The 27815-nt window shown below is 47.3% G+C and overlaps 13 protein-coding genes across 13 annotated transcripts; 5 read left to right on the forward strand and 8 right to left on the reverse strand.

The window, feature by feature from the left end:
* Positions 1–883: 883 nt before the first annotated feature.
* EDB91DRAFT_1077951 (uncharacterized protein) lies at positions 884–2296 on the forward strand (the record flags this gene model as incomplete). The annotated part of the gene is made up of 6 exons (XM_041314973.1): positions 884–891; positions 936–1025; positions 1085–1562; positions 1835–1924; positions 2006–2146; positions 2198–2296. The coding sequence occupies 6 exons, from the start codon at positions 884–886 to the stop codon at positions 2294–2296; spliced, it is 906 nt and encodes a 301-aa protein (XP_041182687.1).
* A 3829-nt stretch (positions 2297–6125) lies between these two features.
* EDB91DRAFT_1103459 (ClpP/crotonase-like domain-containing protein) lies at positions 6126–7677 on the reverse strand. The gene is made up of 7 exons (XM_041317334.1): positions 7350–7677; positions 7256–7296; positions 6970–7199; positions 6762–6920; positions 6628–6708; positions 6511–6576; positions 6126–6456 (listed from the first exon to the last, which is right to left on the reverse strand). The coding sequence occupies exons 1-7, from the start codon at positions 7629–7631 to the stop codon at positions 6347–6349; spliced, it is 969 nt and encodes a 322-aa protein (XP_041182688.1). The 5' UTR covers positions 7632–7677; the 3' UTR covers positions 6126–6346.
* A 536-nt stretch (positions 7678–8213) lies between these two features.
* On the reverse strand, positions 8214–9594 carry EDB91DRAFT_1243367 (uncharacterized protein; the record flags this gene model as incomplete). The annotated part of the gene is made up of 3 exons (XM_041322285.1): positions 8214–8844; positions 8898–9104; positions 9155–9594. The coding sequence occupies 3 exons, from the start codon at positions 9592–9594 to the stop codon at positions 8214–8216; spliced, it is 1278 nt and encodes a 425-aa protein (XP_041182689.1).
* A 378-nt stretch (positions 9595–9972) lies between these two features.
* EDB91DRAFT_1243368 (uncharacterized protein) lies at positions 9973–11620 on the reverse strand (the record flags this gene model as incomplete). Its single annotated transcript, XM_041322286.1, has 8 exons — positions 9973–10167; positions 10217–10294; positions 10350–10557; positions 10607–10623; positions 10669–10866; positions 10903–11160; positions 11219–11509; positions 11561–11620. 8 exons carry the CDS (start codon positions 11618–11620, stop codon positions 9973–9975), a joined length of 1305 nt encoding a protein of 434 aa, XP_041182690.1.
* Positions 11621–11905: 285 nt separating this feature from the next.
* EDB91DRAFT_1077954 (uncharacterized protein) lies at positions 11906–13271 on the forward strand (the record flags this gene model as incomplete). Its single annotated transcript, XM_041314974.1, has 4 exons — positions 11906–12124; positions 12179–12243; positions 12297–12720; positions 12783–13271. The coding sequence occupies 4 exons, from the start codon at positions 11906–11908 to the stop codon at positions 13269–13271; spliced, it is 1197 nt and encodes a 398-aa protein (XP_041182691.1).
* A 17-nt stretch (positions 13272–13288) lies between these two features.
* Positions 13289–14441, reverse strand: EDB91DRAFT_1044520 (Quinolinate phosphoribosyl transferase; the record flags this gene model as incomplete). The annotated part of the gene is made up of 6 exons (XM_041313131.1): positions 13289–13374; positions 13423–13683; positions 13735–13842; positions 13892–13968; positions 14035–14175; positions 14230–14441. 6 exons carry the CDS (start codon positions 14439–14441, stop codon positions 13289–13291), a joined length of 885 nt encoding a protein of 294 aa, XP_041182692.1.
* A 305-nt stretch (positions 14442–14746) lies between these two features.
* EDB91DRAFT_1234598 (uncharacterized protein) lies at positions 14747–15427 on the reverse strand (the record flags this gene model as incomplete). Its single annotated transcript, XM_041321220.1, has 3 exons — positions 14747–14915; positions 14969–15201; positions 15260–15427. The coding sequence occupies 3 exons, from the start codon at positions 15425–15427 to the stop codon at positions 14747–14749; spliced, it is 570 nt and encodes a 189-aa protein (XP_041182693.1).
* Positions 15428–15812: 385 nt separating this feature from the next.
* EDB91DRAFT_1293459 (uncharacterized protein) lies at positions 15813–17374 on the reverse strand (the record flags this gene model as incomplete). Its single annotated transcript, XM_041324877.1, has 4 exons — positions 15813–16416; positions 16469–16945; positions 16999–17167; positions 17217–17374. The coding sequence occupies 4 exons, from the start codon at positions 17372–17374 to the stop codon at positions 16057–16059; spliced, it is 1164 nt and encodes a 387-aa protein (XP_041182694.1). The 3' UTR covers positions 15813–16056.
* Positions 17375–17464: 90 nt separating this feature from the next.
* Positions 17465–18806, forward strand: EDB91DRAFT_1103479 (uncharacterized protein). The gene is made up of 3 exons (XM_041317335.1): positions 17465–17756; positions 17814–18406; positions 18457–18806. The coding sequence occupies exons 1-3, from the start codon at positions 17485–17487 to the stop codon at positions 18663–18665; spliced, it is 1074 nt and encodes a 357-aa protein (XP_041182695.1). The 5' UTR covers positions 17465–17484; the 3' UTR covers positions 18666–18806.
* On the reverse strand, positions 18762–20090 carry EDB91DRAFT_526445 (uncharacterized protein). The gene is made up of 3 exons (XM_041327590.1): positions 19615–20090; positions 19116–19563; positions 18762–19066 (listed from the first exon to the last, which is right to left on the reverse strand). The coding sequence occupies exons 1-2, from the start codon at positions 19642–19644 to the stop codon at positions 19135–19137; spliced, it is 459 nt and encodes a 152-aa protein (XP_041182696.1). The 5' UTR covers positions 19645–20090; the 3' UTR covers positions 18762–19066; positions 19116–19134.
* A 1052-nt stretch (positions 20091–21142) lies between these two features.
* Positions 21143–21834, forward strand: EDB91DRAFT_1234601 (protein-tyrosine phosphatase-like protein; the record flags this gene model as incomplete). Its single annotated transcript, XM_041321221.1, has 4 exons — positions 21143–21195; positions 21261–21529; positions 21586–21639; positions 21695–21834. 4 exons carry the CDS (start codon positions 21143–21145, stop codon positions 21832–21834), a joined length of 516 nt encoding a protein of 171 aa, XP_041182697.1.
* Positions 21835–23777: 1943 nt separating this feature from the next.
* EDB91DRAFT_1234604 (ARF/SAR) lies at positions 23778–24595 on the forward strand (the record flags this gene model as incomplete). Its single annotated transcript, XM_041321222.1, has 6 exons — positions 23778–23832; positions 23901–23911; positions 23960–24041; positions 24093–24185; positions 24238–24464; positions 24518–24595. 6 exons carry the CDS (start codon positions 23778–23780, stop codon positions 24593–24595), a joined length of 546 nt encoding a protein of 181 aa, XP_041182698.1.
* Positions 24596–24880: 285 nt separating this feature from the next.
* EDB91DRAFT_1234605 (exocyst complex subunit Sec15-like-domain-containing protein) lies at positions 24881–27799 on the reverse strand (the record flags this gene model as incomplete). Its single annotated transcript, XM_041321223.1, has 14 exons — positions 24881–25102; positions 25155–25295; positions 25350–25638; positions 25689–25843; positions 25898–25981; positions 26040–26097; positions 26147–26256; positions 26314–26415; positions 26466–26529; positions 26561–26733; positions 26783–26904; positions 26960–27254; positions 27307–27324; positions 27362–27799. 14 exons carry the CDS (start codon positions 27797–27799, stop codon positions 24881–24883), a joined length of 2271 nt encoding a protein of 756 aa, XP_041182699.1.
* Positions 27800–27815: the final 16 nt, after the last annotated feature.

Consider the following 27815-nt stretch of genomic DNA (forward strand, 5'->3'; position numbering starts at 1 on the left):
GGTTATGAAGACCCTCCTGACATCCCTGATTGCTTCACGACCATGCCATGCAACTCCGCCTGCCCACCAGAAGATTCAGTTAACCCACGTGAACTAGAGGCTCACACTCCAGTGCCATTGCCATTGCCTATCATCTACACTCCATCCATCCCATCAACACCTGCCACAAGTGCATCACCTGCGAGCTCTCCTTCTTTCAGTGGCCCATCTGTGGGCAGTAATATATTGAACACACCCTGTTACCACAATCGTGATTGTTCGGCATCGCCCAGACACTCATCAGCTGAGGACATTGGTGTTATGTCTTATAGGCCGATCTCAATCTCGTGGGCAGTTCAGATCATCCTGGTCACCTGAGACCTTACTCTGAACGACGCTCAGTGTCTTCATCCCCTGGCGATATCTTATTGAGTCAACAGAGTGCAGAACCAGCTACATTGTCATCATCCCTCACTACGGACCACTGCTGCAGCATCAAACCTGCCATCCATACCACCAGCTGTTGACATAGTCATGGATTTACGCCCTGTTGTCCAACTTACACGCTGCCGTAATCAACAATCCATCTCTCCTTTATGTCTCCACCCTTTTACATCATCCATTGTTCCACAAGGCTCAGTACCATCTTCTGAGGATATTGGTAGCTCCTCTCTGCCTGAAGCGCACACCCCTCTGTCTGAGGCAAGAAGAAATCCTCGATGATTTCCTATGCATAGCCCATGCCCATGTTCATATGATAACATTGGATCGCCCCTCATTCCTTTCGACATAGCTGAATTTAAATACATTGATGAGGTTATCCAAAGCATCCATGCATCTGCTTCACTTACGCACTCAAATTCTATCCTGTGCATTCAAGCCCAATCAGTACAGCAAGCTGCCAATGGCCTGGTCAGCTGGATCAAGCATCAATGCCATGACCCTGCACCACACAGTGCACCCAGCAATGTGTTAGGCTTTTCAATTTCCCCAGATATACCAGACGACCGTTCCAACATATTCTCAATGGTATGGCAAGTACGAGCGTAAGTCTGATTTGATGAGTGATATGTATTTGACCCCATGCTGAAAATACTACCCACAGAGGCCATGCAGCTGCCACAGATAGCATTGGTGATGGAGTACTGCACCAGATCCTTGAGACGGCATTAATGCTCTGTGTTTCATGGAAACCTGAGTGTTCTGGTGATGATGGTGGCGATGAATTAATGGAAGATACTGATGGGGATGCCTGTGAAACCTTGGATGATGAATACATCGCTCTGAAGCTATCGCGCTTTCCTTCTGATGAAAAACTTGATGCTTTATCTGCTCTCAGACACCTATCTGCTATCTACATGTTGAAAGTAGGCAATGGCCCAGATCCAGTCTCTCCAGCGCTCCTCAAATGTGCTGTCAACACCATTGATTCCATCATTGATATGCCCTGGCTTCAACATATGTTCAAAACCCTCGCACTGACACTTGCTATGTTGCCAGCTGAACATGGTGGACCCATGCCTGAGCAGCCTGGAGATCGCATCAAACTAGTGCGCATTTTTCAAGCCCGCATGGACTCATCTGTGAGCAACTGTATATTCTCCTAGTCTCAATGCTAACCCCATCCAAGTACAATGAAATCGCCCAAGCTTCCAGCGACCATTGGCCTCAGATCTGATGTGATTTTTTCTCAAGTGCATTACTTGGTCATCGATCAGAAAAATTCCTACAATCACCTGAGTTCTGTGCATTCAGGGACGGCTTTGATGTTTTTCTCACTCCATCACTGGTATCTCTGTCAAAGGTACAAATTTTATATATCTACATCATGATTCAACACTAATGCTATTGCTAGTCTTTGTCATCCCATTCGAAAGGAATAATCAAAGATATATTCAACAAACGGGTAACTGCTGATGCCCTAATTCCACTCCTGCAGTTTGAGGTAGATGAGAATGCGATGTTCCGAGCACTACTCTCACCACTACTGTGATCTTTCAAAATAGCTGTTAAATGCTATCTTCAGGGCTGTGGACACCCAATAGATCCATCATTTGCTGGACTTGTTGATTCAGATGATACCCCAGACCAGCATTATCGTGCACGTAGGTTTGTCAAGGTTTTGAGTGGCGTCAATCTCCTGCCATCAACTGGCTGCACATTCAAGGTAATGTGTCGCTCCAGTTCAACAATATCTGCCTTTGTGACACCGCTATAGATCAACCTCGTTCAGACAGTACCTGAGGCAGCCACATTTGGCCAGCAGTACAATGTAAAGTCCTTGAATCTCCACACCTCCCTACTGAAGCTGAGATAATTTCCAGATTGAGAAATATATCATTCACCCCTGCCGCACACCTGCATGTATAGGCTGGATGTCTGGGTCAATATGCCCTTGATTGAATCCTTGCAACAACCACCCCCCAATAACCCTGAAGACATGACTGCTTTAGATCGGTGTCTTCATTATGCCTTGTTGGAGGCCGGTGAAGACAGTTTCAATGCTTGCATTCCTATCTCTCTATCGTAATTCATCACTGACCATTTGGTCGCTGTCCAGTTTTCCATGCCTTCAACTTGCTGTCTGCATTAGATCTTCCCCTCACGCATCATCTCGCACTGTTCTCATCCACGCCTGCTCAATCTGTACCTTCAGTTTCTCATCTCACAACACTTCCACCACTGCTCTTACTGTTACACCTCAATGTGAACTTTTTTTACCTTACTCACATGTCACACTGCTTTCACAAAACTCCTGCTACGTATGAATATCCATGTATTGTTCAAGTTCCTATGCTGTCACACACATAATCATAATCAAAGCATAGACGATAATATACCCAGATGCACGCAACAGACACGAGAGAGACTAAAGGATGGAATGATATGATAGCGCCCGACTTTGTTGGAGGTTCAATGGAGTTTCCTCCACCCGAGAGAAAAACCTATGTGACCAACAAAATTCAGACCATAATTAATTACCATAAAAGGAATGTGACATGTGACCCAACACAGGGCGCTATGAGACAGTGAGCTCAATGTTGACAACGATGAGGACAAAATAGTAGGACTAACTTACCAGCTACTGGAGGTACCATGTGGATGACTTTTGTGCCACTAATAGAGTTTTGAGAAAGCACATGGGTGACTTTTGTGCACAACTTCCTGATTTGGTAGCCAGGTGGATGACTTTTGTCAAAGGACTTAGAGTTTTGAGAAGCCACGTGGATGACTTTGATGAAATTAATTTGAGTTTTAGTTACAACGTTGATTTATTTACTTTATCAATTTGATTTTATTTTGTCCAATACGGTCCTTCATATGATGTGGTGCAATTGTTTAAAATTTTCTCAGTCCCAAATCTCAATCAGTGATTTTCCCACAATGTGCCAGTGCCATTATACATATACACACACAGCTGTAATGAAAACTAATGAGCAAAGGCTTGAGGGGAAGTAATATTCAGACTAAGGAGAATACATAAATGTACAGAGGCTTATATGCTGCAAGTAGTTCTGAAGGATAAGTAAGCAAAGACCAGGGGGCTATGTAGAGCATGTGGAACATCCATTAGTAAGTACAACAAAGGATCAGTAAAGTGAGGTGGAACATAAGAAGAACAGAGCCAGAAATGAAGATGTCTAACAGATCAGTAATCAGTTGGGTATGTATATGGTCAAATGGCTGGAAGCAAATGGGTTATCTGAATAAAGAAGGAACCAGTTGAACGGATCCATTAGAGACTAGGACCATTGGTCTGGGCCAGAGGAAGTAATGGAAGTGGAAGTAGGAGTATTGGGCATTGAGATATGGCACAGGGGACAGAGTACAGATATGGACAGATGTTGAGGACAGGTTCAGAGGTAGATACAGGTGTTGTCCAGAGGTCCAGGTGTAGGTGGTGGTGTCTAGATGTAGGAGGACAAGGTTCAGATGGAGGAGGATGTGATCTGGACATGAGAGGACCAGGTCCGGATATAGGAGGGTGTGGTCTGGACATATAAGGATGTGGTCTGGGGAGTGCTGGGGTTGGTACTGCTGAGGGGACTAGAGGAAGACTTGGTGACTGTCTGGCAAGGTCTACATATGGGATATGACACAAGGATATGAGAGAAAGACTAACCACATGATAATGACATACCTTTTGAGCCACATATGTGTCCCACACAGAGACAGCAGCAGCATCCTCAATTTAAGCTCCTTGCACATTATCCCAGTGAAAGCCAGATATATTGCAGTAAATCTCAATTTTATTGTAGATTTTTTGAGCTAACAACCTGGTAAACTCACAGTCAATTGAAATCAAGATAACATACATAGGTCCACTTCATCTTGACCATCTTGCCTGTCTTCAGTGGCCCCACCATTTGGATTGTGTCATTGTTATTGATAGCAATTGCTGCAGTATTAAAGGTAGTTCCAGTGAAATTTCCACTGTCACCACCTGCTGCTCAATTCTCAATCAAGTGTTGAAGCAGGACATCCATCTCCAGTTCTTGCCAATGTGCCTTGCCAGGCTGTTGTGCTACCTCTGGTTGAGCCATGAGGACTGTTGTAAAGTGGGCACAGATGGCAGTAAGGGTGGCAATGCCAGTGCAGATTTATTGGTGATGATAGTAGTTGATCAGATTGGTATGTATGGTATGTATGGTCAATGTGCAGGCACAAAATGTAAGGTTTGAGCTCCAACATTTGGGACGATCCAAGCTGAGAACCTCTCACATGACACTTTCCAAATGTTGGTCAACATCTTGTTGCTGAACTAGTAGGGCTATTCACTATACCATATACAGTGTGCTGTCATATAAAGTTAAACAATAATTGTCTGTTATAGTTGAAAAAAATATGTTGATGGTATGGTACAGGATACTCTATGGCCATATACAGTAGCATATGGTACAAGTCAAGAAAAACATGAGAAATAACTTACCTCCACATTTGTTATCTCCTGGATATCACTGTTAGAGCCTAATGAGGATGACTCTGACCTAGATTCAGAGTCATCCCCTGTGAAATCACCATCATCAGCATCTGAAGCATCCTCAATTGGGAGAGTTGAAAAGAAGTTGTTGTTGATAATGGTGCTCTTCTTGGGTAAACAACAAGATTGGTGATGGTGATGCAGAGGCTGATTGTGGTCTTCATGTTCAGCTCAAATAAGAGCATTCATGCACTCAGGATTTTTGGGACATCTCCCATGGCCTCAAACCTCCTGAAAAGCTTGATTCTCAGCAGGTACACAAGTGTCAGAAGCATCAGATGACATCAAGCAACAATACAGGAACTGGAAGGAGGGAAAGCAAGCAATAGGAGGAAAGGAACAGCACTAGTAGATATCTTGACTGGTGTCATGGTTTCTCCTGGATCAGGGCAAAGTATATGATCTGGACAGACATGGAACATGTTAGAATATGGTTGATTATAGATTACAGTAGAAAACATACCAGCACTTTGAGGATTTCCATAGTGTGAAAATTAGGTCCAGAATGACTTCTTGCAAAATAAGACATATGACATATGGCTACTGCATATATAAGTCTATTTGTTTATAGATGATAAACAAACTTATGATACTTACACTGTATTACAGCCATATATAGCTGTACAAATATGGCAACATATAGGACCTTTATACCTGTACCCCATACCATCAACTCAAGGTCGAAACAGCCAATGGTACAGGTACAGTGATCATATTACAGCTCTGTATGTCACAAATTTACACAATCAGCTGTTCTTGAAATTGATTTGCACACTTTCTCGCTATTTTTCAATAAGTTTCAATGATATTGTGAGCCAATTGCAACATCCCATACCATTGCTGTACTATTGTAAGCTATTGCAAAGCCATTGCAATAGGATTGCAACTGCATTTCTATGGCAATTTCAAGGACAACTCTATTATAAAAACCCATTTCAAACCCCATTTTGTCTTGAAACCTTGAAATGCCTTACAAGGCACTGAAGGCCAAATTAGGAATTTCCGACATAAAGTCCCGTCGTAAGGCATACAGTGAACAGCCCTATGAACTGGCTCTAAACAGTTCCTGTCAAACAATTTCCTGCGGTTCAGTGTACAGGTGCCTGGACATTTGCATCTGACAAAACCCTCTCCCACTTTAGTGGGAGTCGAGGATGAGTGTTTGCGCCCATAAATATATTATGAGGATGCATTCGCCAACCTTCACCACCACTCTATACAACACAAAAGTTACATGGAGCTGCCCAGCACCCGTCAGAAAAAACCCTTCTCTCACTGGTCGGGGGAGTCGGCACTCAGCACTCAGGCCCGTGGTTCGCGTGGTTATACCTTGATTCATTGCATTGTCATCACGTACGTAGCACACTCCAAATTAAAGGTTGAAGATTATTCCCCTTTGAAAATAGGTTGTCGTTTCTCCCTAAATGCTTCCAGTGCCTCCAACCGGTCTTTCGTGGGTAGAAGAACCTCATAGGATGCTCTTTCAAAGTCCAGACCTATTCCTCGTACATCAACCAAAACCAATAAATGACGAATGCAACACTAAATACCTGATTCCAATGAGAGGTCAGCAGCACGTGAAATTGCCTGCTTTGCAGCTCGAAGCGCTAACGGAGCTGTTCAAAATATTTGAGAATGGAATCGCCTGGAATAAGCGGTATGCCCACCGCTTTTAGTTATTTCTTGAGCCAAGTCGACTGCCCGCTCGAAGGCCGATGTAGAGGGAGACGATACATAATCCACTACACCTACAGCCTTCGTCAGATAACATCGTAGGGATGCGATACAGAAGGTTCGCTACCCCATTCAAGTGCTTCTTGGGCTGTCAACATCCTGGCTGTAAATATTAGATCCTTTGCTTTCGACATGCCCAGTAATCTAACAGCACGTTGAGTACCACCTGCTCCAGGTATAATCCCGAGGCGTGTCTCTGGAAGACCTATCTTTGTCACACCATTTCCTTGCAACACGTATTAGACGGATTCTGCTCATGAAGTGACCGAACTCACCAGCTACACGCAAGTCACAGGCAAAGCTCAATTCCAACCCTCCTCCCAAAGCAGGCCCATCGATTGCAGCAATTGTTGGCATTGGTAAGGTTTCCAACTGACCAAGGGCAGAACGTAAGTCGGAAAGGAATTTCGCAACCTGAATTTGAGACATGGTACGTCTCTCAGCAAGGTCGGCGCCTGCGCAGAAGGAACCCATGGTAGTAGAACGTATTATCAGCGCGCGTATGCTGCACCAAAGTGACTCAGTGTGGTCCAGTATTACTAGACAACATGAGATATGAACCTCTTATCATACTTCGCGGTGTCCAAACATTCGCGAAATTCCTGACGAGTGAAATCAGCGCGTATGACTGTATCAGAAGTGGATTTCTGTTCACATGAAGTAGTTTCATTGATATGGCATTCTTCGCTTGTGGTCTATTGAGGGATAGACATGTTATTCCGAGGTTAGACTGGAGAGGTTCGAGGAATGCTTCGGGTGTGTGGGTTGAGAAGAGTCTGCGCGATTGTCGCGACAACCGCCAAGGGTACCATGTAGTCGTCAGTTTTCCGGCGTGGAGCATATTTGTTCCAAGCGTAGGTGAAACCCTTAATTGATCTACTAATTCGACGTGTTGCTGCCGGCGCCGTCCTCCAGGTGCTTGTTGTTTCCAATTCATAATCGTTGCTTTGTCACCTGTTGCCCCACAGATTTCGAAGTCCGCGAGCGATGAAGGGCGTCTCGACTCTCGAACGGTCTCGGGGCCCCTTGAACAGACCAGTCGTTCCTGTACCATGCGTTCGGGACTTACGTGAAAGGACATGAAAATAATCAAAAACGCATAAAACACAAAGCGTTGGAACTAATATACTAGTAGTCGCGCAAATAGACAATGTCCAGAGGCCAGACCTGCTGATAAGTAAGTATTAAAGTAAGAGTTGTTCAAATAATATTAGTAAGAACTTGAACTGACTTCCATCAAAATATAGACGGTAAAACATGACATCCAGCGTCAAGATCTCGATATTCACTTAATAAATCGAATCCGTGTCCCAAAAAAAGGCCCTGGGGTTTGAATGGCTCGTGTAACGTACAGTGCAATCGTCTAACACCAGCCCTATGAACCCGAAGGTATACGTGCAAACGCACAGGTATACATAAATAAAATATGAAATATGAATCAAGCTTGCACTGTGATTTTGAACGACAACATGCAGAATGTCACAATGCACGCATCAAGTATGTGACGTTTGATATAATTTCACATGACGTGTCCGTGCGAAGCTCCCGTAGAAGAACCGTAGAAGGAATCGAGGGAGTGGTGGAGATCCTGAGGACGATACGCAGAAGGAGGAAGATTTACCGTTCGAGGTTGCTGACCAGAGGGCTGCAAGGCAGCTGGTAACTCTGATGCAACTTCGCCAAAGGGGTTTGGCATCCCTGCATACGCTTCATCCATCCCTCCGTAAGCATCCTCTGCCACATAAGATTCCATCGGGGGGTATGCTATACCATAGTCATGGGGAGCGTACGTCTCCTGTGGATAGTAGCCTTGGTTTTCATAACCTTCGCTCGTGTTGGCTGTCTGACCATGAGCAAAGTATACATCCTGCTGGGAATAGAAATGTGCGGCAGGCGGGACGGTAACTTCCATTGAGTTGCCGAAGTGATCCATGTCTGAGGAATCTTCGGCATCTCCGACGACGAAATCCTGACTCTGAGAGGGCTCTATAGCAGGCTCTGGCCGCTTCTCGAGGTACTCCATATCATCTTCATACGAGCGAGAGGCGCGGCGTCTTGCAATTAACATCCCAGCTCCGATAATTCCAGCAACACTGAGCAGGCCAGCAACAGTAAATGTTCCGGCGACTGCTCCTGTGTTTGAGAAGAATCTAGATGAAAACATCAGCTATTGATTAGCGATGAGTGATATATAATGTCTCACCCAGAGTTGGAAGAGGACGTGCTCGAAGGAGTAGAAGAAGTTGTCGTTCCAGTTGCGTAACTTGTGGCTGGTTCTGAATATACTGGCGTGGCTGATGTAAATGTAACCAGCGTTGTTGCACCGACAGCAGCAGCAGCGGATGTGGAAGGTTTGGCAGTAGAGGAAGACTGAGAAGAGGAAGAGGAAGACTGAGAAACGGTAGATTGTCTGTAATCGGACATAAGATAACATGAGGGAGGAGAAACATTGAAACTTACGAAAGAGAAGTCCCACTGCTTGTTGTCGGGATAGTGGTACTGGTAGTACTACTGGTTGACGGCGTAGGGGTCGAAGAGCTAGAAGAACTAGAGGTTGTCGTAGGATTCGTCGCTGACAGACTTGTTGGAGAAGGAGTGGACGAAGAAGATGTCGTCAGAGATGGCACTGGAATCAAGGAAAGTGAGGTCGGAGGAGTAGTCACAGTAGGGAGCACGGATTGCAGGACACTGCTAATACTAGGCACTGGCAAGTCCTGGGACGTCAATGTTGTTGGCACATCTCTGGGAACGGCATCTAGAGGTGCCCGTCTGCGCCAGGCATGATGGGCCCGGTAACCATGAACATTTGCTGAGTCTGCAAGGGTGGCGGTAAAGGAGAGTACGAACAAGAGCGTAGTGAAAAGGAATGTGCGAGCGCGCTCCCGACGAGAGCAACGCATCGTATGGTGATGAAAGAAAAAAGAGAAAGGGAGTTACGATGAACTGCGCACCCCGCCAAACGTTGGGTTGCAATCGGTTGGCCTGAGAAACAGGTTACAGGATATTGCTGATCGTGATGGGGTTTGAAACCGTTCGCCGCCTTCTGTAGCACACTAAACCTGACAAATTTGGTAATTCACTTTTTATAGCGTTCAGGGTCAGCGGACACTACAGCTTTGACAGGAATCATATAGGATGCAACTCAGGGATGCAAATCACTCATGTCATGGCTTTCCTGATATTATTACCTAGCAAAACATACGCTATTAACAACTCTTGTCACCGTTGCACCAAGTATAGGACATGGCAACGAAAGTTGACGTCAAAAGATAATAATATCATTGGGCGATATTCCCTCCTTCATAACCTAAACGTGTCTTCGCAAATTCTCGGCTGAGAGCCTTCAATGACCGACTGCTCACTTCAACACAGAATTGTTGCAGCCGTCCATCTTGGATCATCTCAGTAATATCTTGCTGGGAGTGCCTGCGGTTGCAACGTCTCCGCAGTTTTGCAGTAACGGTTTCCTTGGCCTTGGCGGAAATTGAAGTCAGCCATCTTGGTGCATACTCTCAAACTTACTTTATCATTCAGTGTAGGCCAAACTTCGAAAAGGTCTTTCACATTCCATGCGTGCGCACCAATATAATACCAAACTCCCTGTTACACAAGATCAAACAAGATGATCAAAATTTGATCGCGGGTGACAGCTTACCCTTTTCACAGGAAAGGTGAATGTGTGGAGAATACGATCTCTCGGGCGTTTCTTGACAACGTACCCACGCACAGTCTCGTTGGCGTCTGGGGTGCCCCAGTCCATCAAGAGCGACTCGCCTGGTCCATCCATCGAGAACGGGTCATAGACGAATGCCATATTGTCCACAATTTGCATGTGGAAACAATGCCCATCCGCCTGTCCCAGACTGATTATGGACTTAGCGAGGGTGAATTGCTAGTGGGAAAGCTAGGCACCTTTCAAGGGAGTATATCTGTGCAGCATTAGATCGTACCTATGATATGCTCAGACTACTGACCGTATCTTCATCGAGGTTCAGCCGTTCCCGAAGCCACTGCATGTCAACAAGACAAATGACTTCCGCACTCCGGGGGCTGCGAGATGAGGTCAGCCTCCAAACATCATTATCATCTCCCCCAGAAGAGTTTCTCGCAGCATGTACAGACAGGTCCACAGAAGGGTCCGACCCTGAGCTGTTGTATTCAGATGATGTTTGCTGATTACAACCGGGATCAGATATAACTCCGCTTACTCCTGTCCTTGATGCACGAGAACGTGATGTCGAAGCTGATGGTGAAGTTGGTATCATTCCGGGCGAGCTGCGACCTTTTCCCGTAGATCTCGGGCGGGCAGTGCTACCAGAACCAGAGCTGCTAGAGGACACATCGTTTCTACGACTTTGAACGGAAGGGGACGGGGAGGCACCAAGCTCCCTGTCTTGCACCCTGTCTCGTGGCTCTGCCTGTAATAGCAGGGAAGAGCTTTCATTCGGACTATTTCCAGAATCCGGCTGTGCAATAAACTTTGATTTCAGGTACGTAATTCGACAAAGAAAGTAGATGCGTTACCGTCAAGTCCTCTAAGAGTTCGCGCATGACACGCCGCACATGTCGCAATTTACGATATGCGGCATCTCTACCCTCAATCGCGCTCCCTGCATCAGGTTCGCCGAGCTCGAGCAGGCGCTTCAGTTCCTCATTACTGGCTCTGAATGCATTGTTCTCTGTGACAACATCGCGATGTCTGGCTTCCCATTCAATGGCTCGAGTTTTGTGTGCTCTAGATTCGTTCACTGAGTCGTTGACCACCTGGTTGAGCTCATTGCCTATACGGCGGAGTGAATCTGTGACCTGCATCCACTGGCTATAGTTGAGCCACCGTATTGGCATCGTAGAAACAATATCACAAACCTCTTCGTGAACTACACGCGCTCTAGATAGCGGGGAACGCATCTGCAGATCGCTGGTCATGGTGGTTCTGAAGTAAAAGCACTAGGCGACTGCCTGCAACGCCTTTTAGCTAAGAAAGTCAAGGACAGGTGTGCTGCTTGCATGATGGCATCGCCGACAAATGGTACCTAAATCGAACCCATGAGTACGTGATCACTGTTTAGAAGATTCCGGGCCTGGAATACTTACACGTGCACTTTCTATCACTACGCGCTGTCGGCGGTCGGCCAAATCTTTCTCAGCGCCAATTCATGACTCTTTCTGTCGTATTGATCGATGAACCCAGCAAGACCAGGTCAGCGCGTCATGACTGAGCTGCTCAAGAGCATTTCGAGTGTGGCGAACATAAGGCATCCGGTTGTTGACGTGCACACCCATGTTTACTTGCCACGATACGCAGCTGAACTACGTGCAAGAACTTCGGCTCCCCGTATCTTGAACTGGACAAATGCCGGGGGAGAGACTGAGGAGAGACTGTTGATTTTGGATGGAGAGCCGAGCGCTGGCCGTCCAATTGGTCCTCAGGTATGCCCGCAGTCTATTAGACATGCAAGCCAATTCACTTAAAGAACATATCAGTACTGGGATCGAGACGAGAAGCTCGAATTCATGCGGAGACATGGTATAAACATCTCATTCGTGAGGTCTGTTCGTTCACTTCTTTGGATACGGGGTAACTGATCCTTTTCGCTGGTAGTTCAGCCAATCCATGGCTCGATTTCTTGCCAGCGGATCGGGCTCAAACGTTGGCTCGAGAACTAAACGATAACCTTGAAGAGTATTGTGCGACTTCTCCCCCTGCCGAGGGGTTTTCTGGTCTCAAGACTCTCTATGGTTTCGGCCTTCTCCCTCTTGTCCCAGATGTAGAAGTGTCCACCATCATTCAAACTATAGAGCATCTTAAATCACTCCCTCACATCCGAGGCGTGATTATGGGAACCAAGGGCATCGGGAAAGGCCTCGATGACAATGCGTTGGATCCAGTCTGGGATGCTATTCAGGCTGCGAGGCTTGTCGTCTTCATACACCCGCATTACGGTGTTGACACTAAAGCCTTTGGAGATAATGAAAATGGACACGTATTGCCACTGGCCTTGGGTTTCCCTTTCGAGACAACCATTGTGAGTAACTAGGGTTATTTCGTGTCTGATCATCAGGAATGAGATTTTGACTTTGATGTTAGGCCATCACGCGCCTCATTCTCTCAGGCGTTTTGGATCGTTTCCCAGACCTCCATTTGCTCTTAGCCCATTCCGGAGGGGCTTTACCTCAGCTATCATCTCGACTTGCCTCATGCATCCAGCATGATCCTATCGTTGCCAATAGGTTGAAACATGATGCAAGATACTACCTTGGACAACTCTATTTCGACGCTGTTGCATACGGTTCCGAAGAGTTGACCTTCGTTAGCCGAACTATTTCTCGGGCATCTACATTCCAGACTGGCGGGGGGGCCGTTGATACTCAAGTCGGAAGCACCAGGCTCTTGTTTGGTACCGACCACCCCTTCTTCCCGCCACTTGAAGCAAGCCAGAAGTGGCCAAGCGTAGAAAACAATCTAGCGGCCATCCGGGGTATGGCTGGTGTAGATCGCAAAGTTGAACATCAGGCCAACATCTTAGGTTTAAATGCACTTAGACTTTTCGATCTCCATGATCAATTATACGCATGAAGTATGTCCAATGTCCATTATGACTTAGGCATCTGGATCTTTAAACTGAAATCTATGTGTTGTACAGACTGATGAACAGCGCTTGTGCTGAGGATGTCAATATCTATTATTGTGATCAGTAAAGACCATTGAGAAGCAAACATCTACTGACCATTGACTGCACGCTCCTGAAGGTTACCCTCGGTGATGTTACCGCTCGTCTCAAATAGGAACTTCCGTTTCCCAACCCATTTCTCCTTGAGCTTTCGAGCAACACTTACGAGATGTTCCCCTTCGATGTTGTCCAGCATGATAATGTCAGCGCCCGCTTCAATTGCCTCATCTGCTTCAGCTTCTGAACCAACTTCCACATCAAGCAACAAACTAAAGCCGCCCACTGCACGAGCCTGTTGGATTGCAGCAGTGATTGATCCTTGGAGCGATCCTTAGCTGATAATTAAGTACTTCGTAGATTGAGGCGCACCGGACGACCATATATGATTATCCTTGAGCATGATCATACTTGAAAGATCATGACGGTGAGGATCGATACCCCCGACAATCATCCCGTATTTTTCAACCAACCGAAACCCTGGTTGGTTGTGAGCAGATCCGTTGAGCTGTTTGAGAGGGCAGCTCACCTGGAGTGGTCTTCCTGGTCCCAGCAATAATACCCTTGTAGCCATAACCCGCTGCGAGATCTTTAAAATGTTTAGATCTTCAGAAGAAGACCAAGACGTAAGTATGATAGGTACCATCAAAATAGTTACGAAAATCGGCTTACTTCGTAGCAATGCCACTGCACCTTGCAAGCATGTTGAGGGCGATGCGTTCGCCAAGTAGAAGGTGCCTAGCTTTGCCTCGAACGGTAGCGATATGCTTGATAGGCTCGAAGGTCTCGCCCTCCTGTATATGCCATTCAACCCTGCAGGTCCCTCAAATCACGGCGGATTGAGATATGATCAAAACGAGAACGTACTCGCATTCAAGCTGGGCGAAGACCTCAGTGAAGAAGGGTCGTCCCGCCAAGACCGCGGTCTGTTTGCCTTTCCCGAAAAGAAATGCCTCGCGGTGAACCTCACCGACAACGTAACCGCCATAATCAAATGATGGGGTATCCTCTGCAAGCCAGCTGGTGACTTGAGTCTTCCAGCTGGGAGGGAGCAGATGTTCATATGAATTGATAGACATATTGCGGGTTGGAAGTTGAGCTTGAGAGGTGAAGTGAGAAAACTCCTAGACACCACCCGATCACGTCGGACTGGTGAGAAAGCTACTCAATTGCTGAATATGATCATTGGCGACAAATCTCGAGAGCACAACGAGAAGGATGTACGATACAATAATGATGAATGATCAGCGTTGCAATCCGAGTGAAAGGGTATAAGAAAATGCAAGCAAATGTCTGTATCGCCGTAACCATTACGAAAACCAAAAAGAACCACTTCGTGGACAAAAAAAAAATATCCGAGTATGATCCGTGTTTACGCAAATGTTCAGAAATGAGTGGTGATAAAGGCAGCCAAGGCTGCAACAGCGGTCAGGAAGCCCGTCTCTACATTCATCCCAATGATGGCTCCGCTAGTACTAGTGGGGGTGGTGCTGGTATCTGAAGTGGTGCTAGATGCGACGGCAGTGGTCGGGGTTACCGCGGTAGTCGGGTAGCTATGAATGGACTGGTCAGAGATGATACACTGAGGTAAAATGATGCTACTTACGAAACAGAGGAAGTGCCAGATGTTGCGCTAGAGCTTCCTGAAGAAGTTGTTGAATTGATGTTGAATTGGTTGGACTGAGCGAGCAAAGTGTTGAGATCTTCAGCATCTTTTGCAAGGTTGACCCGGAAGCCAGAGCCCTGAGGCCAGCCTCCGCTTGGAGGGTTGCAGATGATCTGGCCCAAGGTGCCGTCAACAAGCGCGTTGAGGACCTGAGGACCCTGAGGCATGACGGCCTGGTTCTGAACGAAGAGTATTAGAATGACTTAGTAGAGCGCGTGACAATACACATGCCTGGTTGGTCAACACCGCCGTGAAGTTCAATGGGTCGGTGTCGACGCGCACCCACGTCAGGGAGTTGGGACCAGAAGTTGTCCAACCCTGAGCATCACCAGGAGAGGTGACCTGGTAGGCAAAAGTCGACGTGATAGAGGCCAAAAGGATAGCGGTGAAGGAGCGCATGCTTGCAGAACCAGTGGGCGATGGTGAAGGCTGAAAAAAAAAAGTCTGACTTCTTTTTTGAAGGGTAACGAACGTGGTCAAAAGGCAAGAGCTGGCCTTTACATATTTCAACTTGACGCTGGCCCGATCAAGCTTCCGCATGTTCTAGTTCCCACGGCATGGTTGATTCACTGTTCCTTGTTGGATGGATCGCCAAGACATGGCATCAATGCATGGTGATGACATGAAAGCTAGGTGTCGAACAGCCCCCTGGCAAACAGTATAATAGGCGTTACCCAGTGATCAAAAACATCCTAGGGGTTCATTGTACAGCGTGTGATATGCTTCAGTGATAATTATAGTTTCGGCTTCCGAAGAGGCTGAGGAAGGCCCGAGTGTCATCCATGGTAATCGGCGACGGAGAGGCACGAAGAGCAAAGAGCGCCCGACATCACCGGAATCACGCACTGATCATTCATTCCTTTCGCATATCAAACATTATCACAACCATGCCTCCGACTTGGAGGAAGTCAACAAACAAAGTGGCGTTGACAGGACGAAGGTCAGCAGTGCTCAGCCGGATGGCCGCTCAGTTCGCATGATTGCCATTGAATGAGCTCTAAAGTAATCAGTGATATAACCATGCGACGTCAAGTACTCGCCAATACCGTTTCTGCGTCCCGCCAAAGGTCACTTTGGCCCCATATGCCAGAGACGGCAGTAAAAATCATCCAGCATGATGTTTCGGCCATGCCAATTTTGGATGACATGTTGTCAGGCACTCCAGCCTCCCCGGCTTTCTGTCGCCGAACAAGTAGCTCCAAACAAACGCGAGCTAGGCTCCTAAGTTGGCTCATGTCATCTGCTGAAATGAAGTCTTCTACTTTGGCCAACAATGCAAACATCCAACGTGCGTGACTCTCGAGTATCGCAAAGGTCGGGTCAGCGGGGTGCTGCAAGTGAATGTTCATCCAGTGAGCGAAATACATCAGAAGGTGAAGGGACATGTTCTGCAATCATTTTAGCTAGAAATACTTTGTCAGAAAGCCTTTCCATACGTACATGGTCTATTTTTCGCAGCAACGAGGGAGTGATCTCACGAGGGTTACAAGGGTGTTCAGGGTATGGACAGGTTGACAGTGGACCCGTGCTTCTGGATTCTGTCTCCGCTGGTGACATAGATAAAGCAGAACCAATTGACAGTGGCTGAGCTGCGGATGGTGGTGTATCTGCTAGTTTATCCTCCGCCAGTTCAACATCGCCTTCTGGATTGATTCGCCAAGTCTCCTGAGTTTCATGATGATGTTGCCCGTCATTGATGTCATGTTCCACCTCTGACTCGTCGCAGAACGCTCGCGTATGACTGGAGTATCTGCTTTTCTTTGACGATGACTTCTTTGGTTTTTTGGGGGGGTTCCAGTCAGATTCCGGTAAACCGGCGAGAAATGTCCACCACAAATCTCTTTCTTTCTTATCTGGCATCACCTTGCGTGGTCCATGTAGATCGATATGCACGTGGATAGTTGGCTGAGCGATATTCTGGATACCATAGTCATCGCTCATTCAGGCGCACAAGGACGGCGTGTATTTACCTTTCTGAAATTTCGAAAGTGTGTTAAGAAAGTAGAGCGCCAATGTTCAGAGGGAAGGTGGCCGCATGTACTGTCGGCGGGCTGCACAAGACCAAGGGGCGGAACAAGTTCTGGCAGTTCGTATGGGTTAGCGACTCTCGTGACGTGCGGTAGCCGCCGTGCATCGCGTCTGTGGAGGTATTAACAGAGAACCAAAGGCAACGAGCCTATCAACTCACCTGACCGTGAACAGATATTCCAAACCATCTTCCGGTTCGCGGTCAAAGTTCATTGGTAGATTGGCTACGGGCAATGTTTGTTTTCCGAAAGACGGTTCATCTTCGTCTGAATCGAACTCCACATCTTCCCATTTGCGTTTAATACCAATGGGAATCATTCCAGGCTTGTGTATGGCGATGTGAGTGGCCAGCTTAGGAGAACATAAGTAGGTGATTGACGTAGGCGAGATGTGGGACCGCGGGAAATGATGCCAAACATCTAAATTTTATGGCACACAGGGGTGGTTGTGCATGCCTCAGGACTACGATACCACGCATCTCACTATTCATCTCTGGCAGGATGACTACGACAGACACGATGGACCTGGTCGCTGACGACGACATTGATACAGAAACGTTGCAGGCCAAAATCAATATGTCCATGTCATTTGCGGAAGATCTAGTCTCATCCTGGATAAAGCCCGCACATAAAGCTAATCTCAGCAAAAGCGCGGTAGACGCCCAAAAGTTACTCGATGAGCAACTAAGAAGACCTCCCAGGTGTGTAGGTATAGATGATAGTCATGATTCTACGGTTCACGTTGTATCCTTGAGCAGACTCGGTGTTGGTGCTCCGATACCCGAATCCTCTGTAACGGCTCGTGACGCTGCGCGTCTGAAGCATCGGTTGATGGGGAAAGGAAAGAAGCGCGCCACTGAAGATGATAATACCCCAAAACCGGAGCATTCAGAAGACGAAGAAAGAAGGGGAGGGACAATTAGAAAGAAACCGAAACTTGATCCGTTCGTAGGAAGATCAAAGGCGAAAGCGAAAATTGTTGTGAACCCTGCCACGCAATTAACCCATAATCCTAATCGACAAGCGCACTGTGGGGATAGCAAGACCGGGGATGATAATTTGGAACAGGGTCGTGAGGGTCATTCCATGTCTTCTTCGCTTGGAGCGACTCAAATTAACACAGATTTGTCTGCGAAAAAGAGGGAGAAGAAACGGCGGAGGCATGCTACTGGCATGGAAGCAAGCATGAGCTTCCAAGAGCTGGCGATCCCCCATTACCAGCCTATCATTACCAGCCCAGATCGATCCGGCAATCAAAGTCTTCCTGTTAATCCACCTCCCCTCGGTAGCGAATCGTCTTCCGTTTCATTTTCGATATCCGGTCCATTTTCAATGTCTACTTTGCAAACAGGTAAGTCACTGTTCTGTTATCTCAATACATGAACGTAAACAACAGCACAGAGTTGAAACGGGATGGCGAATTGAATGTCCCGGATACGTCCACTCAATTGACTGCACCACCTACGGAAGCTTCGCGTTTAACGGTCCCGCTGCTGAACCTTGACGGTCCGCCGGAGCGAGGAGATGGATCCGGTAAGGATGACAACCCGGACAGTCCCAAGAAGAAGCGCAAAAGACGCAAAAAAAAGAAGCATCCTTTTCAAATTTGACGGTTAATCTCGATCATACACTTCGTAATTGCCCATGCAGATCTATGTCTTATATCCACGTGTATCATATCTCATCTTTCCATTTGAGCAGAATACTATGCCAAGGACCCGATGCTGTTATGTCCTGGCGATTCATTGCATGCTATGGCATCGTTATCTGTTATCCAGTCCCCCGACCCCAGTAAATACGCCCGTCGATTGTCCCTTTGCCTTCCTGCCTTCGGCTTGGCATGGCATGGAAGATGATCAAATCAATTGAGCCCGCCAACGAGTTGAACGTCTAGTTTCATCAGCATTGTTCCCCTATGGCCCGGTATCTAAAATGACACTCCTAGAGAGGCGGGTATGTGTTACAGTAGGTTACAGCACAGTATGAGTTCCGTGTATCAATGAATAAGTCCCTGGTGGAGTGCTCAGATACATAATTATTATAATAGATAGTCTCCTAACGTGTCAGAATGCTGTGCGATCATTTCTTGGAAGACTTCATTCGTGCGACATCCCTTCGAGAATTACTAGAATTATATGAGGGTTGTCGTGAACTTTGTCCCGTAGGTCGTCGGCTGACTGGAGGAGGTCTCGTCAGGACCGCTTGCCGGCTGCTGGTGCTCCTCTGCGTGCCCCGAGCCAGCGTGTCGGGTCTACGGGTCTTTTTTTTCTTTACATTGCCAAAGCCGAAAAGCGAGAGCAGTCCCGACTTTGCCCGGCCATTCTTGTCTCTCTTAGCAAGCTTCCGCTGTCGCTTGTACTCCTGCGTGGCTTTAGCTTCACGCATTTCGCGCATGCCTTCTCGTCGAAGGGACTCGTTTCCACTAAATGTGGCGCGCCATTTGACGAGCCATCCGTGCCAAGTCGATGCCTTAGGCCTGCTTCGGCGACGACCATCGGAGTGGTAGTGCTTTACTGGTCATTAGTAGAAATACGGACAGAGGACTCTAGACCAACTCACTGATGATTTCCACTCAACCTCGAACTTCATCTCAGAGCGATAGCAGGATACTGATAATGATATGAAGGAAAGATAGGACTAAGAGCGAAATGATGGCTTCTGGCTGATGAACGTGCCTAATAACTGTTCCGTTGGTCGGTGGTAGGCTGGCAACTGTTAGTAATGAAAAACATGCCACTCGGCGATGCGGCCGCCAGAGCGTGGCATCAGCACGCCATAGGCATGTTTTCCTTGGCCACGGCAAGTAAGTCAAGGTCCACAGCTGGCTGCAGTGTCAAAGCTCGAGCCTGATTGGATCGTTTGGTCAGCTCGCCGCTGCAAAAACGTGTCGGGCAAGCGCCACGTGCAGACTTGACAGCGATACACCATTGATTCACGTGCAGACTCGACAGCGATACACCATTGATTCACGTGGCGCTCTGCGGGGCAATCAACCAACTGGTTTATTAGCACACCAAATTGACACCAGGTGATACCAATATCCACCAACGGCCCGTGATGGTATCCGTACCTGTCCTCGGACAGGTAAGCAAGCGAAAACAGGGGCCATCCTCCAGCGTGAGACAAACACAAGTTTCATGTTTTCAAGTTAGCCACCAATCTGCGAAAGGGCAGCAGCCTGCGGCTTTAGGTATGTCCAGTTCCCGGTGCCTATCAATCTTTGCATGTTCCGCCTTTCCACAGCGCCTTCTGTTCGTTCCAGATGAATGTTCGCAAAGTCTCGAACTTTGTATGTTTGCATATTGAATTTTTCTTCTACCTAGACCCGCGTATGTAAAACACGCTCCAGGTAAACCATAAGGAAGATCCACCCGCTTACTCGCGATGATATAGAGATATCATGGATTTTTGCAGTAAACACATTCAAAAGTCATCAACGGTGCACACTGATGACGTCGCTTGGAGACAGCCTTCGTTGCCAGCACTGCAGACGCACAGAGTCAAAGTCGACCTGCCACCTCGTAGGCTTGGATTGGTGAACGATGTCGGGAAACTGCAATAACCGGACCAACATTACATCTTCGCGGACTTACAATATTATCTCCGTATGCCTTATTCAGACATTTACAGCATCCTACCGAAGCCTACCGATTCCCATGTTGAGCTTGCGAGAAGTTAATGTCGAGCACAGGATTACCTTGGAGGGTGCCCCCGGACATGACGTAAGCTACAATTAGTTCACCGTAAAGTTAATAGTGATCTCAAAATATGTATAGTGTGTTTTCAGCGTCATGACTTGGGTGGCGATGAACGCGCTTTTCAGAAGCGTTGCCAAATTGACTTCTACAATGCACTGCTTTCTTCTCTCTTCCGTCTCCCGCTCGAAATTGGCTGTGATGAAGCCGTTTACCACACCGCTATTTCCCCTCCTCACAGAACACTGAACCATGGTGACCATAGACACGGCTACTCCATCCTCCGAGCCGTCTGAACAGACCATGTGCGAGGAGGTACAAAACCAACGATGACTTTGAGCAAAACCTCAGTGAGACATTCTCGCAGATATTCCAACAAATCAGCTAACAACATGGGCTGGAAGAACGTCGATACCATCATCGAGGGCAAGCTGTATCTTGGAAAGTGAGTATGACATGGGTCCGGAGCGCCGGATAGTTTAGACTTATATGTTCTATTTCTTTATCCAGTATCCATGCAGCAAGATCATCACGGTCGTTAACGGAGCGCCACATTTCCCATATTGTCTCCGTTTGCAACGACCCCATCCCTGCTGAGCTGCCCGAAAGTGGAATTACCTTTCTCCGAATTCCTGTAGAGGATGTCGACACTGCAGATCTCCTCATACACTTGCCCGCAGTGTGTCAGTTCATTGACCGAGCCATACAAGCCCGAGGAACCGTGTTGGTACACTGCCTACAAGGTTTGTCTCGGAGTGCGGCAGTAGTCGCAGCATACCGTCAGTTGTCTTCCCGGTCACCTCAGTAGCAGCCTAGCTGAACATCCCTCTCCTAGTCATGTACACGAAACGCATAGCCGCGACCGACGCCATAGACACAGTCAGACAAGGTCGGTTCCACTCTATTTTTGAGTGACTACGATGGGACTCACTGGTCTGAATTAGCCCGCGAACAAGTTTGGCTCAACGCTGGATTTCAAGAGCAATTAGTTCTTTTTGAACTCTGTAGATACGCTCCCAGCCCGTCCTGCGGAATTTACCTCTCATGGCGGCAGAAGGTCACCAACGCCCTACAAGGCACTTAAGAAACCGGGTTGTCGCTCAATTGAGATGGCGGCATACCTTGGAAAAGTAAGCTAATTCACAAGCCACTCGATTGAATACCTTCCTAGTGGGATCATTAGACACACTAATCGTACTCCTGTAGAACGTAGTGCATTGTTTCTCTTGTTGTACAACAGGTCTTTCGGCATCATTCTGTTCTTCCTACGCATTATCAAGTTTTTCCGCGCATGCTCAACTTTACTTTGTATTCTGTTTTTCCATCACTCTCACATCGTTAAATCTCTCTTGAAATAGTACTTTTTGCCACCATGATTTTCATGGACTCAGACCTGCCACGCCAATGTTCTGTGGACCATTAGCGCTAGATCTTAATCTGAGGCTGTGATAAAAGCTAATCTCGTCATGAATCTGTGCACAAGTCAGTCCGTCAATCCTACACTTGAAAGCTCGTCTGGGTCGTCATTAACCAGATGCCCCACTGCCCCGCTCGAGGCGCTCGACAAGTCGAGCAAGAACTTGAACAACATTGGAAAGGCGATTCACTTGTGAGATTGCTCATACATACATGGCAAACATATCACACGAAAGCAAGCTGCGCATTACATAAATGTAGAGTTAGAGAGAGCCTCGGTAAGTCATAAAGCAACGCGTTGAAAACAGTCAATGTGCCGTTGAATATTTCCTCCCCACAGCTGCCAAAGGTCGACGAGTTAGCGTCTCGTAAGCGCAGCAGTCTACCAGAATTACGTCTGATTACGTACTTTCAATTGAACACTGTCGAACGCGTCGCAAGACTCGAATACTCTCGAATGCTCAATAAAGGCGTCTCATGGATGGTTAGATCCCCACAGAAACTCTTCAACATGGGACTTGCCATTTCTCTCATTTTTATAGGGTTACTCACCCGATAAAAGACAAGTGCCTGTCACAAGGTTTCGATCGAGATTCGAAACGGGTCGATTAACAGGACTGATGATATTGTCCTGAGTAATATGATGTCGGGACAGATACTCACGGAATGGATAGATTGGACTCGACGCAGCGGGGAAGACAATGATCCTCTACAAGCTCAAGCTCGGCGGGATCGTTACGACCGTTCCTACAATAGGAAAACGAGTTAGCGCGACCTACCCCAGCTTATCGCATCGATGCAAGATGTAATGACTGTCAAGTACAAGAACATGGAGTTTACCTTATGGGCCAGAATATGGATCCTCATATCTGGTAGTATTGTGGTAGGGCGTTCACTGTGCGATTGTGCAAATGGATTCTCATTCAATAACTTAACTATGGCAATTCGCAGGCCGTGATTTTTGTAGTCGACTTCAACGATCGCGATCGCATTGCATAAGTGAAAGAGGAAGTTTACTTTCTTGATGAACGACGAGCGGTTATGGGACGCGGTTTTGTTCGTTGTTCACTGAGGGCCTGCCTGGCGCCATGAGCGCCAGTGAACTCACCGTTAAACTGGATTTGCAGACATTCAGACAGAGAAGGTGATATATACAGGTGCGCATTACTTGTCCGTGTGATCGTGTCTTGCGCAATTTCAGATGAAGGCCTTTTACGAAGGTCTAGAATAGTTGGCAACCAATCTCAAGGAGGGTCGTTGGCAGATTAGGTGAAGCCTGCTTCTAGGTGGTTTGGTAGCACGAGGAAAGTAAATTAGGTTTACTAGTATGTTCGCAATACTATGGTGCAGTGTTATCAGGTTTCGTCTTGGCTAGTGTCAACGTATGTAAGGGTATCCTTGCGTGGCCTTCAAGGGCCGTGCCAAGGCTGAGTTAGTTTAAATAATGGTAGGTGATGTGATATGTAACCGGTAAGTAGACGTGGAACTCGAGTCCTACCAAGGAGAACCGCCACCGAGCGGAGTTCAAAAGGGTGGTTCACACACGACGACAAACTTGTTCTTAACCTCCAGTTTACAACTCAATAACGTCCTTGTCCTTCCTAGCTCAACATGGGTCTCTCGGTGTCACGTCTCCTTGCCGGTCTTTTTGGCAAGAAGGAGATGCGTAAGTCCTTACCATCTACACCACGATCCCCGACATCGACTAAAAACTGACGTTGTACTATTGTGCAGGAATTTTGATGGTCGGAAATGATTGCAAGTCACGATGTCGTTTATTGACTTTCATCTAGGTTGGTCTTGACGCCGCTGGTAAGACCACCATCTTGTATAAGCTCAAGCTGGGCGAGATTGTAACTACCATCCCGACCATCGGTAAGCTGTGCTCAATTCCCCAAAACACAACCACCTCTAACTATGTTAAAGGATTCAATGTCGAGACCGTCGAATATAAGAACATCTCCTTCACCGTGTGGGATGTCGGAGGACAAGACAAGATCCGCCCTCTCTGGAGGCACTGTATGCTGTCTTTTCATCTATGGCAATATTCGAACTCATTGGATTTCCCCAGATTTCCAGAACACGCAGGGTATCATCTTTGTGGTTGACTCGAACGATCGGGAACGTGTGTCGGAGGCTCGTGAGGAACTTCAGCGAATGTTGAACGAAGATGAACTGCGGGATGCTCTCCTCCTTGTTTTCGCAAACAAGCAAGATCTCCCCAACGCCATGAATGCAGCTGAGATCACTGACAAGCTTGGATTGCAAGCTCTTAGGCAGAGAACATGGTATATCCAGGTCCGTCGCTTATCTCTCTCATCTTCATATCCACTGACCCTAGACGCCGTTAGGCTGCTTGCGCCACTTCCGGTGATGGCCTGTACGAGGGTCTGGAGTGGTTGGCAACCAACATTAAGCGTCGGTCTTAAGCGATATGTGGTTTTCTGTCGTATTGGGGTCTTGCACGCGCGTTGTCTAACGATCCTTACGATATCGAAAATTAAATGCCCTTCTACTATTGTTCCTCTACCTCCGCTTTACGCTCCCTCTTGAATTACCGGTGTTCTTCTATGTTTTTGTGTAAATTTTGAGCCCCAGAGGTTGATATGCACTACTCTCAAGAGTGATCCAGAAAGTTATATAAACAGCTAACAAACCGCAAGGTCCGCAAGGATCATTACGTCCAAATAAAAAGGGTATGCGACATCACAGCATCATCGGTTCTCTCCAGGAAATACCCTCCCAACGGCGTCCGCTTCCTTCCTCCGTTTCTCCCCTCTTTCTCGCGATCGAGCGTCACGCCGACTCGCCCCGTGCCTGGATAGTTTCTCAAGGAGTGTCTGGAGTCTCTTCGGTCGGACAACGGAATACGTTGTCTGCCGGACTTGCGGTACTAAATAGTCTTGTACCGCGTCATTTAACACGATTGACACCATCTGCAGGATTTGCAGTGTCAGCCAAGCCGGAAAGGAGGGTGGACACGTTTACCGAGCGAAGTTCAGCGAAAACCGAGTTAAGATGGCCCCTCCCAATACGGGCGAACTCCCCTTCCAGGAAGTCTGTATCCACCAAAATATTTGAGATGGCGTTCTCGTTCATTGCTGGAACGTTAGGCCCAACCATGAAGTTCTGGTTGCAAAAAGCCATGAGCGCCTGATGCATTCTGACGAACCAACAGCTCACCATTAAGCACTCAGCGATATATCCAACTGCTCCTCGGTATGCCTCGTCCTTGTACACCTCTTCGATGACCAGAGAGTCCACAACTGTTGTGAGCCAGTTGATAAGCTCGTACAAGTACATGCTGGGTGTATCGTCGCGGGATTGCGGCGCCCAGTCGTACTCGGCCAAATCAAAGAAGTCATCCAGTTTAGAAGTGATAAGACCCGTCACGCGGTTGAGGGCAGGGGTGACAGTGTCGGCGAAAGAAGACGAAGAGGACAGCCGGATAGCACCGCCCCGTTGTGTTGACCTGACGGAAGGGGCTTGAGGAAATTGCATGGATTATGACGAACACCTTACCGGAGACTCGTCAGTGATCGCTCTAGTTCCGCACACGCAACCTCAAAATGCTCGAGATTCGAGACAATCTGAGCGACTTGGGTGAGCGTTGATGTGCTACTTAGGCGCTTGCAAATGCTTTCGCTGATATGGTTTGAAAGCAGTTTGTCCAGCGACTGTTCAACGAAATTTGATTGGCTGCGCGACGTTATGGTCCACACTGCGCTCACCTTGTTCAAAAGTTCATCGATATTGCCATGATGTTGTGACACTCCATCAACAAAGTGATAAAACTTTTGAATGAAATTTCGGATCTGCAAGTGTATATTTACAAGTCAGCTCAAAAACGAAATGGAAACAACAAAATAGTACATCTTCGCAGCACTGGTAGAAACCCTGTGACCATGGCAGACTAAGAGGGAGTGCGCTCCTACGGGAACCCCTGAGCGGCTTATTTCCAGAAGGATCTGATGACATACTTTGCAAGAGCCTCTTGCTCTGACGGGCCCAACCATACAACTGCAAGCACAGAATCTCTTTCTGACGATGTCGTAACTTGCATGGGGAGATGATCGTCTTGGAGGATGATCTGGATTTTTGTAAACTTTCAGCGGAACCGACAAAAGAACAACCCTGGATCACTTACATCATCAAACCTACGACTGAACTGGCCTTCCAGAAGACCGGCATATTTCTCGAACAACATAAGGACGAGTGAATGCAGTGACTGAGTGGCATATGAGTAGGACTAGCAAGGCGGTCACTTTTGCGTCTTTTGTACTTGACATAGAAGCATACCTCCAGCGTCGTGACGAATCCAATGAGACACTCCTTGACCCTCAAGAACGAATCTGGGTCAGGTCTCATTTGCCAAAGACGCGTTAATGGCTGACGAAAGACGCGACACTAGCGCTTCCCATAACTCTTCGACCTCCCTCTCAGAGCGGAAGTTGCCAGTTGTCTCAAGAACATGCGATTCTATGATAAAAAATCCGCATATTTCCTGAGTTAAGCTGACAAGGGAGGCAAGCGGAAGTGGATCCGGTAAAATAAGGTCTGATTGTGCCTAGATTTAGATTGAGTTGGTGGGAAGAGAAAGCAGAACACTGCCGCACTTTACGATCTGCTTGATAAGATCTTCGCAGGTTGTCAATTGAATCCAAAGTCGTGTAGATATGTATGCACTGGTAGAGCGGCGTGAAATCAACCTTTAATTTCTCGCTGTCGAGAACATTGGCTGACATTAAATATTGAGGATTGACCAACTATATGTAGGTAAGGAGAGAACTCACTGTCCGACCGCTCTTGAGTCACCATTTCCACTGCGCTTCCAACACGGCTCAACCTCAGCATTGGGTCTTTCTCTCGACGTGATCTCCACTTGCGCGTCCGGAGGTCCATTACTTCCAATGCTAATTTGCCAACTAGCCCGCTAACGTTTCGGATTTCCAGTAACCACTGCTTCATCGAGGCTGTCACTGCATTCTGGATTTGGATCCGTAGCGAAGGCAGAGATGACAGGAGATGTTGGTAGAATGGTGTCTGGGACAGCGAATTGGATGGCAGACTCTGTATGTCTTCCAGTGACTATTGGCTCCTTTTAGACACTTGACGAACGATAGGGGTGGATGTTACATACCCGCAGGGCACTCCAATACTTTCCCCTCCTTGATCAATTCACCGATTCGATTCACCACGTCTAAGACTTTCAGACAAGCTTGCAGGGTATCAATTGCTTCATCAAGGTTAGCGGCCGTCTTTTTAGACTGTAGCAATGATCTTTTCTTCTCCACTAAGCTTCGACCGACCTGGGATACACTGGCGTCCAAAGTTGTAATCTTTTCCCTAAGGTTGGTAGTATATGACTTGACTGTGAAAAGAGTCGAAGCGGAGGAAATGAATTCTTGATAGTTGTCTGTGCAAATTTGCTCTATCTCGCTGTCCTTTGTTGCAATGAGAGCCTGAAGATTGCGCAGGTATACTTCCTGCTGGCGGTTCGCGTGAATCTGCTTGATGATAGGTCCGAGTTGTTCAAGGTTCTCGGAAGATGAGGACGGATCAAGAAGATGTATTTGCTGCAACTGCTGCTCGATGTTTTCTTGGGTATATTGTGGACGCCTTTGAGGAGCCATGGTTGCAACTGCGACT

Source organism: Suillus paluster (genome assembly GCF_016628075.1).
Source record: "Suillus paluster strain FC165 chromosome Unknown EDB91scaffold_4, whole genome shotgun sequence".
In the NCBI taxonomy this organism is placed as follows: Eukaryota; Fungi; Basidiomycota; class Agaricomycetes; order Boletales; family Suillaceae; genus Suillus; species Suillus paluster.

Bases quoted from the DNA above. Each gene is read 5' to 3' on its own strand.
- EDB91DRAFT_526445 (XM_041327590.1), bottom strand. From the start codon at position 19,644: ATGAAGTTCGAGGTTGAGTGGAAATCATCA. The intron at 19,564-19,614 runs GTGAGTTGGTCT...TGACCAGTAAAG, and splicing joins AGGTTGAGTGGAAATCATCA to CACTACCACTCCGATGGTCG.
- EDB91DRAFT_1103459 (XM_041317334.1), bottom strand. From the start codon at position 7,631: ATGAATTGGAAACAACAAGCACCTGGAGGACGGCGCCGGCAGCAACAC. The intron at 7,200-7,255 runs GTTCATATCTCA...ACTTTGGTGCAG, and splicing joins ACCGCGAAGTATGATAAGAG to CATACGCGCGCTGATAATAC. The intron at 6,921-6,969 runs GTGAGTTCGGTC...ACGTGTTGCAAG, and splicing joins CTGTGACTTGCGTGTAGCTG to GAAATGGTGTGACAAAGATA.
- EDB91DRAFT_1103479 (XM_041317335.1), top strand. From the start codon at position 17,485: ATGGCACACAGGGGTGGTTGTGCATGCCTCAGGACTACGATACCACGC. The intron at 17,757-17,813 runs GTGTGTAGGTAT...ATCCTTGAGCAG, and splicing joins CAACTAAGAAGACCTCCCAG to ACTCGGTGTTGGTGCTCCGA. The intron at 18,407-18,456 runs GTAAGTCACTGT...ACAACAGCACAG, and splicing joins AATGTCTACTTTGCAAACAG to AGTTGAAACGGGATGGCGAA.